Here is a 12,648-nt window from a genome sequence, read left to right as displayed (position 1 = left end):
GATTCCACATATAAGTGATATCATATGACATTTGTCTTTCTCTATATGACTTACTTCACTTAGTATGATAATCTCTAGGTCCATCCATGTTGCTGCAAATGGCATTATTTTACTATTTTTTATGGCTGAGTAATATCCCATTGTATAAATATACCACATCTTCTTTATCCATTCATCTGTCAAGGGACATTTGGGTTGTTTCCATGTCTTGGTCATTGTAAATAGTGCTGCTATGAACACTGGGGTGCATGCATCTTTACGAATTAGAGTTTTCTCCAGATACACGCCCAGAAGCGGGATGGCTGGATCACATGGTAAGTCTTGCAGTTTAAGGAACCTCCATATTGTTGTCCATAGTGGCTGCACCAATTTACATTCAAGGGGAGACTTAAAGTCCTTGATCAGCATTGTCAAAATGCCCTTCCAAGCTTCTAAATCGCTCAGGTTAGGACCAAACACACCTACTTAAGAGTCAGCCCTTCCAAGGACAACAAGCCTCTTGGCCACACAGAACAGAGCAATGGAAAGGCCAAAGCTGTGACGTCTGATCTATTTCCAGAGACTTGAGCCAGGATCCAGCTCCTCAGACTCTTGGTGCCGCCCTTGGCTGTGCGACCCTGGGTAAATCATGGGCTGCTCTCCATCCAGACAGGGGAGGACACCTGCCTGACCTACCACCTACCTCATGAGTCCTTGTGAAATGGCAGAGATGAAGTCCTTTTGCACTGAAAATCCCTAGACAGTCGATGTTTTTTTATCGAAGAGGCTTATGATTGGTGACTATTTGCCAGTGGTTCCCCCGCCGCAGAACCGGTGCACAAGAAACAAACACCACCTTAGATTTTTCACAGGCTCCGGACGCGCAGGCTCAGCGGCCATGGCTCACGGGCCTAGCCGCTCCGCGGCATGTGGGATCTTCCCAGACCGGGGCACGAACCCGTGTCCCCTGCATCGGCAGGTGGACTCTCAACCACTGCGCCACCAGGGAAGCCCGCCACCTTAGATTTATTCCTTTGTTCCCTGCCCTGGATCCAACAGGGCCAAGGGACCAAGATGTCACTACCAAGAATTGGGGGCCGACAGGGCTCATCATGGCTCTGCTCCAACACCATTCCTCCTGAGATACCTGGTTTCTGCCTGGGCATAGCTGGGCTGGGCCATTTCTCCCAGGGCCTTCTGAGACTTGAAGATTAAATGCTGGAGGGCTGCAGAGAAAAGCCCCCAGGAGAGAACTGTGCCTGCCCCCAAAATCGCCCTGTCACAGGGTCAACAGTCCTTCTGAAAAGGGATGTTCCCCTCGGAGCAGAACAATCCTCACGAACCTGAAGCCCACGAGTGACCTCCGGCGTCTTCTCCCGGCTACACGGAGTGCTGTCTGTTGACAGCACCCTGGACTCCAGAGGCTGGGGCGCCCGGGGTCACCGCGAGCTCAGACTTCATCTTGTGCCTGCAAACGTTCTAGACTTGCGGCCCAGTAAGGTCATTCCCGCGCATCTCCACATCTAACGCGTTCCTGGCATCCTTCCCACCCCGTCCTTGTTCTCCACACCCTCACGTGTCATGGGACCCAGGTGAGGACAAGGTGGCCTGGGGCGGGTCAACCAACTCTGCACAGTGAATTTTCAACTACCTGGAATGACCAGGGAGTGGTGGCACGGAGAAGGCAGAGCAGAGGACCATCAGAGGTACAGTTTCCATACAGTGCTGGGAGCCGGCGTGAGCGCGTCTCCCTCACATCATGTGGCCTGTGCTGAAAACCCATCCACCGGCCCTGAACTCTTGATCTGGACCAAAGAAAGGGCAGCAGAAGTGAGCTGGGCCACAGAGAGAGAGGCCAGGCTGAGTTTTACACGCTGAAGGAAGAACAGAGAAAGCAGAGGGGGCCAGGAATGTCAGAGGAGGTTTATTTCCCTTTTGCACACACATGACTTTCTTCTTGAGGAGCTCTGGGGACAGAGGCCACAAGGTTTCACAGAAGCATCATCCAGGGTCTCAGAATTCTAGATGGAGTGGGTGGGCCCGACATCTATTGAGCCCCTCCCATGCTTTTGCATACTTCACTCACTCATCGGAAATTCACTCAGCATCTGCTATGGCCCGGTCCTGAGGAGTTTAATTCTGCTTTCACAGAAGAAACCAAGGCTCACAGAGGCACAGGGTCAGGACTCAGAACCAGCTCTAACAGACTCCAAAGGCCCAGCCTTCTTCTCCCAATGCCTTCCACTTCGTCTTTTTTCCTCTAAAATGTCGGTCCATTTCCTCATTCTGTCCTTGGTTAAGAATCAGCTGTGGATGTGCCTCCTAACTAGGGCCTTTGCCTGTCATCAGAGGGGCCTCGGCCACGCCTGGTGCAGAGCCGGGGTGCTGAGCCAACTCGGTGAGGATGCCCTGACCCTAAGGGGTCTCCCGGAAAGCCCAACCAAGATCTCCAGACCACAGATCAGAAAGGGCCTCATGAAGACTCATCCCAAGCCAGGCTCTGTCCCCAGGAACTCTCCACCCCGGAACCTTCCACCACAGAGGGGTTAGGGCCTTTAAACTCGTCCCTCCCTCTCTTAGGCCCACAGGTTCAAGATTTGCTGCATGTTCGGGGTCAGTTCAGAGAATGACATCCACAAGCATCATTTCTTCTGGAAAGCAGGGAGCGGGCCACCAGGTGAGAGGTGAGCCAGCCCCAGGAAGCTCACACCCAGGGGTGGGGCAACGTTTTCATAAAGGGCCAGATGGTACAATAACTAACATAGCTCTGTCGCTACTACTCAATGCTGCCTTGTAGCTCAAAAGCAGCTGCAGACTTTGTACTAGGAATGGGCGTGGCCGCATCCCAGTAAAACTGTATTTACCACCATAGGCAGTCGGGGGCAGGGGTGTAGTTTGCCAGGGCCTGAAAGGCCAGCAGAGTTGTAGGAGGCCGACTGCATCCTGTGCATCCTGTTGTAGGGCACGGCCTTGCTGGGGCAGCACCGGGTGGAAACACACCGCCTGAGTCTCACCTCGGAAACCTCAAGGTGTACTCAGCTCAGGGGTCCTCGGGATGCTGCAACATCAGATAGTAGTGATGGCTGCACGGCTCTGTGACTGCACTAAAAACCACTGAACTGTACACTTTAAATGGGTGAACAGTATGTGAATTACACCTCAAAAAAGCGTAAGTCTCTGAGGTAGAAAAACAGTAAGAGTCTTCTTAAGAAGCAATAAACCCTTCCCTAATCTGCTTCTTGGAGGACGAAGGCAAAGCTGGGCAGCCCTGGACGCGCTCGCCCTCCCTCCGGGCTCAGGGCTCTCACCCTCTCGCCCGCAGCCTTCTCCTCTGCCTCCCCCATCCTGAAGAAACCTCCGCCCCTGTCTCCCCATTGCCTTTTAACTTTAAAATAATTATACAACTCACACACGTTAATCACAGAAAATTTAGAACATACAGATAAGCAAAACGAAATAAAAATCACCCTTGATCTCACCTACTGCCTAGAATTTTGACAGTCACCCTCCCAGACTTTTCTGTACATGCACAATAATAATAAAAAAAAAAAGGATAGAGATACATACAGAAGCAATAAAACTTCCGTACGCCAGGGAATTTTCACCATAAAAACCAGTGACAGTGGTTATCTAAGGGAAAGGAGGGGGTTGGGACCAGGATGGATTAACTGAGGTTTCAGGGTGGCAATGACTTGTCTCTTAATTTGAGTATTTGCTTGATAACTTTTTGTTACAATGTACCATTATGCATTGCGCGCTTAAAAGTTATATTAGACAGTGTTTGAAATGCGAAGGTGTACTGACTGTAACTGGGCTTTTAAATTTAATGCACTCTGAACATTTTTCTAGGTCAAAAACGTGAATCTATAATACTGTTTAAAATGACTGCTTAATACTCTGCTGTCAGGATAGAGCTTAATTTAATTTAGCTCATCTCCAATTGATGAGCAAATCTCACGAACAAGGTCAGCTTCCAGGAGTTTCCATCCTTCATGCTCCCCAGAGACCACCCCCTCCAAGCCAAGGTGGACCAGAATCGCCAAGTTCAGTCTCCTTGCTGTTAACCCTCCTTTCATTTTAAAACCCTGTCTTCTTACTCTGCTATTTGATAGTCATGTGACCCAAGCAAGTTAATCAGCCCATGCCTCAGTCTGATCATCTGTAAAATGGGGATAATTGTCAATCAGACATGTTAACACGAGGAACATGTGGAACACAGTTCTAAGCACTTAGCATGGATGATGACAGCTGCTGTTACTGTTATTTGTCACAGTCACTTTTCCTTCACAGAACTACCACGGTTTCCCTCCTAGTTCCCTGGCCACCCTCCTGGAGGCACCAGAGCCCAGCTTGTGTGTCTCTGCGCCCCCCTACCTGTGTAATAACCATGGCCAGACCTCAGGGCTGGGTGAGGATTACACGTCCAGCACAGCATCTGGCACAGAAAGAGCCAGTCCCCCCCGCCCCAACCCCGAGAGCCTCCATGGGCACCGTCCTAGGCACTGCACCTCTGCCCTTTCTTGTGATCTTTGCCCACAACCTTAAAAGGTAGGTAAATTATTATCTCCTCTTTGGTGACGGAGAAACCGAGGCAGAGGGCACCTGCCCAAGATCTCTCCCCTGGACTGAGTCGTGGGGCCGCAGAGCAGCTGCCCTAACCATGCTGCCCCAAACCTCTGTGTCCCCACTTCTCAGTGCCTCTGCTCTCACTCCCTTTTCCCTCCGAGGCCCCGCACATACTTGCAAAATCTGCTGTAGCTACTACAGCCGGAGACCCCACTGTCTCTGCAGCAGAACTCAGCAGGGAACCCCACTGATCACCTGACCACGTTAGGGTATGCCTGGCCCTGGCCCTGAGGTCAAAGCCCAGAGGCAGCCCCCGTCCCAGCCCGTCACCCCCCTGCCTGCCTTCTGTTTCCTGAGTCCCTCCCTCGTGCAGGTGCCTGCTCCGCTCACCTGGGTGGCTGACAAGCCTTTAACCTTGCTCTCCTGCCTGCAGCTTCCTTCCCCTCCCCCCCCCATGTCTAACAGCTCTCGGGGCGGTGGGGGGACGACAAAGACCCCCCCTGGTTCCCACTGCCGGGGCTTCAGGCTCTGCTGCTGCGCCCGGGCGCAAGGCTGCCCACCCTTTGGTTTCAAAGCCCCTTCCCACCATGTCTCTCACCCCTCCCAACAGGCCATAAAAAAGTCTTTTATAGGCAGTGATTAACCTTTTAGGGGTCACATACCCCTTTGAGAACCTGGAGAAAGCCATGGCCCCTGTCCACAGAAAAACATGGACACACACACACACACACACACACACACACACACACACACACACACGCAGCTTTGCTTACAGTTTCAGGGCTGAAGACCACCCCCCACCAGGCCCATCTCTGAACAGACATCCATGCCCCCCAGGTTAGGACCCTTCTTTATAGAGATTACATCTCAATTTTATTTTTACAGCAAACACTAGCCCAGTCCACCTTGCTGGGGTCTCCAGTAGCTTAACCTAGGATGCTAATTGGACGAGGCTGACCCCAATTTTGTCAGCTACAAAATGGGATTCCCCTGGGTCTCTATCACTTTCCCACTGGAGCTGCACATGCACGCAGTGATGGAGGCGCCAAAGGCTCCAGGATTCCAGCCAGCCCAGGCCTCAGGGGTCCTGGAGGTGGGCCCTGGGAGAGCCTGGGCCTGGGCTGGGGGAGCCAGCTTCATTCCTGACCTTTCTGAGACGCTGGTACCCAGACTGCCCCTCGGTCTGGAAGTCCGCCTCCCTCCCCACTTCCCCTGGCTGCCTTTCCTCCCAGCATTCTGGTGCATCTCACATACGCCTCCCCCCACCCCGACACCCTATGGTCCTTGCCGTCTATGGACCCTGTAGCAACTAAACAGAAGCCTAGCCCAGCACTCAAAATCTACCTGTTCGTTTAAAACTATGTACAAGTGCAGCTGTCAATCCGCATCGTAATATTTCTATAATGTTCTCTTCTCACACCCAAATTGTCTTGGGTACCCGCTTTGGAAACGACTGCTCTGTGCAGACTTTGGTGGATGTCAGAATCACCTGGAGAGTCTGAGAAATACCCATGCCCACGCCCTGAGCCCCAAGGGTCCAACATGGGACGCTAATTCAGACACCTGCCTTTCAGCCAACTCCCTGGGTGATATGCCCGCTGTCACCCTCAGGTACACACTCTCGATGCCTCTCCTCAGGCCCTCGGGATGGAATGCACACTCTATGTGATACACCAGACGTCCAATCCCACTCTGCCTCTCGGGCCCTCCTGCCCCCGAGCCTGCTCTGTACCCAGACTCTCTCGCACCTTTCCCAGGCAGCCTGTCCCTGTCCTTGGCACTGCGAAATGATGCACTTAACCATGCCTGGTACATGTTCCCCCAGCTCCATCCTCCAATTTAGGGTTCTTTACGCTTTCAACCTTGATTTCCTAAGTCTGACTTTCTCTTTCCAGAAAGACCATCCTAGCCACAAGACCACTTGCCCTCAGCCCCTTGTTTGTGTGTGTGTGTGTGTGTGTGTGTGTGTGTGGTGTGTGTGTGCTCTCACACACACTGCAGGGTGGAGGGGTGTCCAGGGCAGGCACCTGAGACGAGCTCCAGGGAAGGGGAGAAGAATCGGTGGCACTTACACCCCTGCCCCTAGTCTGCCTTCTCTGTTCAGATCTGCCTTGCGACCCTGTGTTGTACGTGCGTACGTGTGTTTGTGTGTGTGTGTGTGTGTGTGTGTGTGTGTGTGTGGTGTGTGTGTGCTCTCACACACACTGCAGGGTGGAGGGGTGTCCAGGGCAGGCACCTGAGACGAGCTCCAGGGAAGGGGAGAAGAATCGGTGGCACTTACACCCCTGCCCCTAGTCTGCCTTCTCTTTATCTCCTTTCATGCTTTTCCCCAGTTTTATTGATATAATTGACATACAGCACTGTATCAGTTTAAGGTGTACGGCATAATGATTTGACTTAGATGTATTATGAAATGATTATCACAACATGTTCAGTTAACATCCATCATCTCATAGATATAAAATAAAAGAAAAACAAAAAAAAATGTTTTCCTTGTGATGAGAACTCTTAGGATTTGCTCTCTTAACTTTCTTATCCATCATACAGCAGCGTTAGCTATAGTCATCACTTTGTACATGACATCCTTAGTACTTATTTATTTTATTATTTTTAAATTTTTTTTTAACTTTTAATTTTATATTGGAGTCACAGTTGATTAATAATGTTGTGACAGTTTCAGGTGTACAGCAAAGTGATTCAGTTATACACATGCTTTTGCTTTTTCCTGCTGTTTTTTTCCCATCCTTCAGACCTCCTGGGGTCCTCCAAGCATACCTCTTAGCCGTTTTGGAACCCAAGGGATTCATCTGCTCCCACAGCCCCTTGGGCACTGGATCAGCAGCTCTGCATCAGAACGAGGGTGGCTGCGTCCACCCCCCGACCCCCAAGCCTGGGAGTCGTCTAAACCCTCACGAATGGGATGCTCTGGGCAACCCAGCTGAGATGACAAAGAAGAGCAGCAGGACCCAAGCCCATCTGCAGCTCAGGGACTAGCGGCCAGGACCACCAATGCCAGGGGACCCAGCAGGCCCCAGGCTGAAGGCTGGCACCACATCCTCAGATCAGAGAGGTAGGAACACGTGGGGTGAGGAGAGCTCCCTCCCAGCCACGTGCCATGGCCGCGGCACAGCCTCCAAGCGCTGCACACATCTCTTCCCATCTCCCAACCCAGGTTCCAGTCACTCCCCTGGAGAATACATCCTCCCAGGAACACTGTCCAAGGCCAAGCCCAGGCACTCGAGGGCCCCCCACAGCCCCCTCCCCATCCTCTCATCGGAACCCGTTATCTCTCTTCAGATGCCCAAATGCTTTTCACCTTGTGACAGTTACTTGGTTCACTATTTGCCCGAAGCACATGGGGGCTGACTTACTTTAAGCCACGCCCCTGGCGGTCGGTCGGGGTTGGGGGAGTCTACATGCCTTCTGCCTACCCTGACCCACACAGTCTTAAACCTGCTTCCACACTGCCTGGCACCAGTATCCTAGCACTCCTTCCTGAGGGCAGGGATCATGCCTCGCTTCTCCCTTACGTCCCCTGGGGCAGAGCTGGGCACTCTGTAACTGCTTGTTGCAACATAGGTGAGCCCGATAGGAAAATCGGGATTACGAAACACAGACTGATTATACACTTTGCGAAAGGAGTCGCCAACAGTGTCTTTACACAGCACCACCCCCATCCCAGCCCCCGTGCGCTCAAGGCCTCACTCAACTCACAGGAAGCTCATCTGCCTTGCTTTTCCCGAGCACATGTTTGGTGAGGATGCTGCCGTTTCTGAGTGCCTACTGCGTTTCTCCCCAAATGGCCGCTATCTGGCCCCCATCAGTGTGTGCCCAAGGCCAGCCTGTTTGCCCTGGCAACCAGCACGTGCCCTTGGCTGTGGGCCCTGCCCCACCTGGTGCTAGAGACCACCGGAGGGTTTGCAAAAAGCAGCGTCTAGAAATGGGAACATCCTGAGAAAGACGGCATGGAGGCTGCCCTCCTGGGAGACAGTGGCCCTGAGCCTCGCCACCCAGGCCGTGGGGGAGACTTTATCGTCTGGGCCCAGAGAGCTCCTGGATTCACCCTCGACTCCAGAAACTGGTCCAAGCGGCCCAGGTCTGCCAAGGCACTCAGCTGGCTAAGGAACTCCAGGCTCCCTCACTGTGGCACTACCTGAAGAGCAAGCCCAAAGCTGGTTTCCAGCCAGGTTACTGGAGCCGTGCAGGCCTGTAAGAGAAGGCGAAGGACCCCATTCGATGAGAGGGAATGAGGCTGGTGGCACAGCCGAGCAGGGCTCTGAGACGCAAAAAGACTTCCTGGAAAGGAAGCTCATCCTCACTTTTCTGGAAAGGACAGGGAGCGGGGCCTTCCAGGAGGAGCCCCGGTCACCTCTCCCCACCCCTTCATCCTCAATCTCATAGCCTCATAACAAACTCTTTTGCCGACCACAGTTCCAAACCTACCGGCTGCAAGAGCTAAGGAGATGCCTCCCAGAAATCCTTACACAGGCAGACAGAAAAATGACTGTTTCCTAAGCCAACTGCCTCTTGTAGACACCAAGCCATTTCACAAGCCTGCATCCAGCCAACAATTAAAGGAGCCAGCACACTGCATTAAAGGTCAGTCTTTAGGGACCCCAGGTACAGCAGACCATCACCCTTCCTGGACCCCCGGGCCACTGCCCTGGTGGCACAGTCACCTGTAGGGCTTTAAAACTACAAAAGCCAAGGTCTGAGCCAGACTTTTGATGTCTGCAAAGAGATCCAGACCCAAGGCAATTATGCTCTCGGCCAGAGTGGGGAATCCTCACCAAGGAAGCCATGAACTCGCACCGCCTAAAGGAGGAGCAGATGTGGAAAGGCTATGGCTTTCACCGTAGGGTTTACTCCATGGCCATCTGGGGCCTACACCCTGGGATGTCTCTGGGACATAACCCGAGTTGACTAAGCATAGAAGGGCTGCCCATGGAACAATACTGGGCAGCATCCACCCCAAATGCATGTTCACCCAGAACCTGTGAATGTGACCTTATTTGGAAATAGGGTCTTTGCAGATGTGATCAAGTTAAGATGAGGTCATAGCAGACTAGGGAGGGCCCTGAATCCAATGGCTGGTATTCTAATAAGAGGAGAGGGCACAGAGACACAGGCACAGAGAAGAAGGCCACCAGAAGACAGGGCAGAGATTGGAGTGATGTGTCTACAAGCCAAGACACTAAATATTGCTGGAGCCACCAGGGGTGGCACAGATTTTCCCTCAGAGCCTCCAGGAGGAACCTACACTGCTAACACCTTCATTTTGGATGTTAAGCCCCCTAAACTGTGAGAGAATCAATTCTTGCTGTTTGACGCCCTTCAGTTTGTGGTCACTTGTTATAGCAGCCATGGGAACCTAATGTAATGGGCTTTGTGGCGCGACCCTGGCATCAGTAGGCCCTGTGGAACCTCTGAGCTGCGCTGGGGTTAAGTTTTGGCTCTACGATGATTTTGATGTGATGACTTGGACACAAATGCCAGGAGATGCAGGTGGAGGAGAGGGTAACGCTCAAAGCAAGAAGGGGCCTTGAGGCATTCGGACACTGCTGGACCCTGACCTTTGCTGCCCTTGATCCAAACCCAAAGCAGAAACGGCCCCAGCGCTGCCTCAGCTGACACTGGGCAAGGATGGGAGTGGCTGGCTGGCTGGGCGTTCTCTCCGTGCGTGCGGCCGAGGGGTGTGAGTTCGACCCGAGGCCCGACCCCTTCCTGCTCAGCCCCTGTGAACCAAGCCCTAGAGTCTCCTGAGCCACGGATTCCTTCTGAGCCTGGGCCTGATTCTACCCTAGAAGCACAGCCTCTCTCTCTGCAAGGGGCCTGGGCAGGCCTGGACTCCCAGGGGACACCGCACGCAAGGCCAATCCTGGCTCCGCCACTGGGAGGAGCCTCTCCTCCCCCCACCGCCAGTCTTGCTGAGCAGCGAAGCCAAATTGGAGAACTTCCCCCAATTCGGGTTTTGTGGAGACCACCCTGCAAGCACACACCGTGCCCCAGGTGCAGGTGGCCTGAGCTACGTGACACGCACAGGTAGGATCACCTGAAGACTTCCCGCGCCGGGCAACAGCGGCAGCTCCAAGGGCCAAGTGAAGTGTGGCCAGGAGCCGTGAGGAGTGTGGGGAGATCAGAGAGGCACGGTTGACAAGAGGAGAAACCCAGAGACCCTGCCTTGGAGTCTGCACAGGTGAGGGCAGCCCAGCCTCACCACAGCTGGCAAGAGGATGCGCGGCTGGCCACTGAGACTTAGAAGCGGAAAACAAACCTGTCAGGAAGTGAGAGTGAGCTGCAGAGGCCCACCTGCTGTGTATCCGTTCTTTTGGTTAAACTGAACCTGCCCCAGGAAAACCTGGCTGACTGTCACCAGGGCAGTAGAGGCCTGCAAGTGTCAGAACTGGATGGAAACCTCAAGGGCCCAGCTGGTTCCTCCCATTTCTGCTGCATTCTCCCCACTTCTGTCTCCTGCCCCTCTGTGTATCAGAACAAATAACTGGGCTCTCCTCCTTTCCTCGCTAGCTCCCATGTGTGGGGAACAAGGGGTCCTGAGGGGAACAGATACTTGCTGGGGACTCTAAGCAGCCATACAACCCTACCTGCAACCTTCAGTCACCAAAGCCCCCAGCTTGTGTGGATGTCCTGAAAAAGCAGTCACCACTCAAGGACCCTCCTGCCTGTCCCTGTGTGCAATGCCTCCTGGGCAGGACGTGGGAGGAGCCGGCCCTGGGGCTCTGCCCGTCTTTCCAGATGCTCCACTGAGCCCGTGGGAAACCTGACCAGGGGAGGGAAGCTTCCATCCAGCCCCAGTCTAATCTGGTGAGCCCCACAGGCGGCTTGGTGGGAGAGGCCCAGGCAGAGCAGCTCTTCCCCACCCAGCTCCAAGCCCAGAGGAGCCCAACTCCATCTCACCTGTGAAAGTTTCCTCCTGGGGTCCCCGGTCCTTCAACCCACCGAGGTCGAGAGTCCCCCCACCCCCCAGGCTGTGTCCCGCACTCTCCCCGCCCCGCCCCCACCCCACCCCACCCCCACACACCCCCCCCCGCGCTGGCATCCCGGGGCCCTCCGCCTGCCAAAATCCAATCCGTTCCCTGGCTCCCTTTTCTGGGGCTGGAGCTGCAGCGGAATTTCGGTGGAATTTTGAGGTTGAGAAGCATCTCAGCAGAGAGGGAAAAAAAGGAAGAGAACGAAGGGGGGAAAGAAAGTACGATTTTGGCATCAACTTGCAGGATTCTAGAAGGCACCGAGGCCCCGAAGGCGGGCGCTGGGTCCCTCTGCAAGATGCGGGCGGGCAGGCGGGCGGGAGGGGCGCCGGCGAAACCTCCGGGTCCAGCGCGCCCCGCAGGGGCGGTGGGCGCCGGGCCGGGGCGGGGTCGCCGTCCTTACCTACGTCTGCATTGCAAAACGCCTGTTGCGGGTGCACCGGGGAGCAGCTGCAGGCGTCGGCCGGGCGGAGCCACGTCCCCAGCAGCAGGAGGCCGAGCACAAGCCGCAGGCTGCGGGCCGCGGCGCCCATGGCGGGCGGGGGGCGGGGGGCGGGGGCGCGGGCTCCGGCTCGCCGCCGCCGCCTGGGCTCGGGGCGCTCCCCTCTCGCCGGCCGGGGCCGCGCGGGTCTGGGCGGCGCTCCGCGGCCGCGCCCTCCGCTCCGGCCCGCACTCGCCGCACAAACTTTCTCGGCTCTTGGTCGCGGGGGCGATGAGGGGGCGCGGGGTGCGGCCGGCAGCGCGGAGACGAGAGCGGGCGGGGGGCAGCGAACGAGCGAGCGAGCTAGCGCGCCGCGGGCCGGGTCGCCGATACTCCACTGCCTTCTATGGATGTGTGCGCCGCAGGCGCGGGCAGAGCCGGCCTTTTATTGCTCTCCGAGGATTGTTGGGCTCCGCCCCCCGGTGGCGGGTGGCCAATGCCGGCTCCGGGAGCTCCCAGCCGCCCCCTCCCCGCTTGCCTCCCGCGCCTCCCGGCCCTCCCCCAAGCCCGGCTTTTGTTGTGTCCAGCCTGGCACGGCCGGGACCCGCCGCTGCGCACCTGGCTTCCTACCGCCCGGGACAGTACCCCGCAGCCTCCCAAATCGCCAGAGCTTGGGAGAGGGGGGGCGCTGCGGGA

At 55.3% G+C, this 12,648-nt stretch overlaps 1 protein-coding gene across 1 annotated transcript in view; it reads right to left on the bottom strand.

Annotated features, from left to right (window-relative positions):
* The window catches only part of TIMP2 (TIMP metallopeptidase inhibitor 2), a 51,133-nt gene extending 38,760 nt beyond the window's left edge, over positions 1-12,373 (bottom strand). The window contains exon 1 of the mRNA XM_024130027.3: positions 11,935-12,373. Coding sequence (XP_023985795.1) covers positions 11,935-12,064 — 130 coding nt within the window. The 5' untranslated portion in view covers positions 12,065-12,373. The remainder of the gene's footprint in view (positions 1-11,934) is intronic.
* Between the last annotated feature and the right edge of the window lie 275 nt (positions 12,374-12,648).

Source organism: Physeter macrocephalus, chromosome 14 (assembly GCF_002837175.3).
Source record: "Physeter macrocephalus isolate SW-GA chromosome 14, ASM283717v5, whole genome shotgun sequence".
NCBI lineage: Eukaryota > Metazoa > Chordata > Mammalia > Artiodactyla > Physeteridae > Physeter > Physeter macrocephalus.
This window is presented reverse-complemented; position numbering and strand designations above follow the sequence as displayed.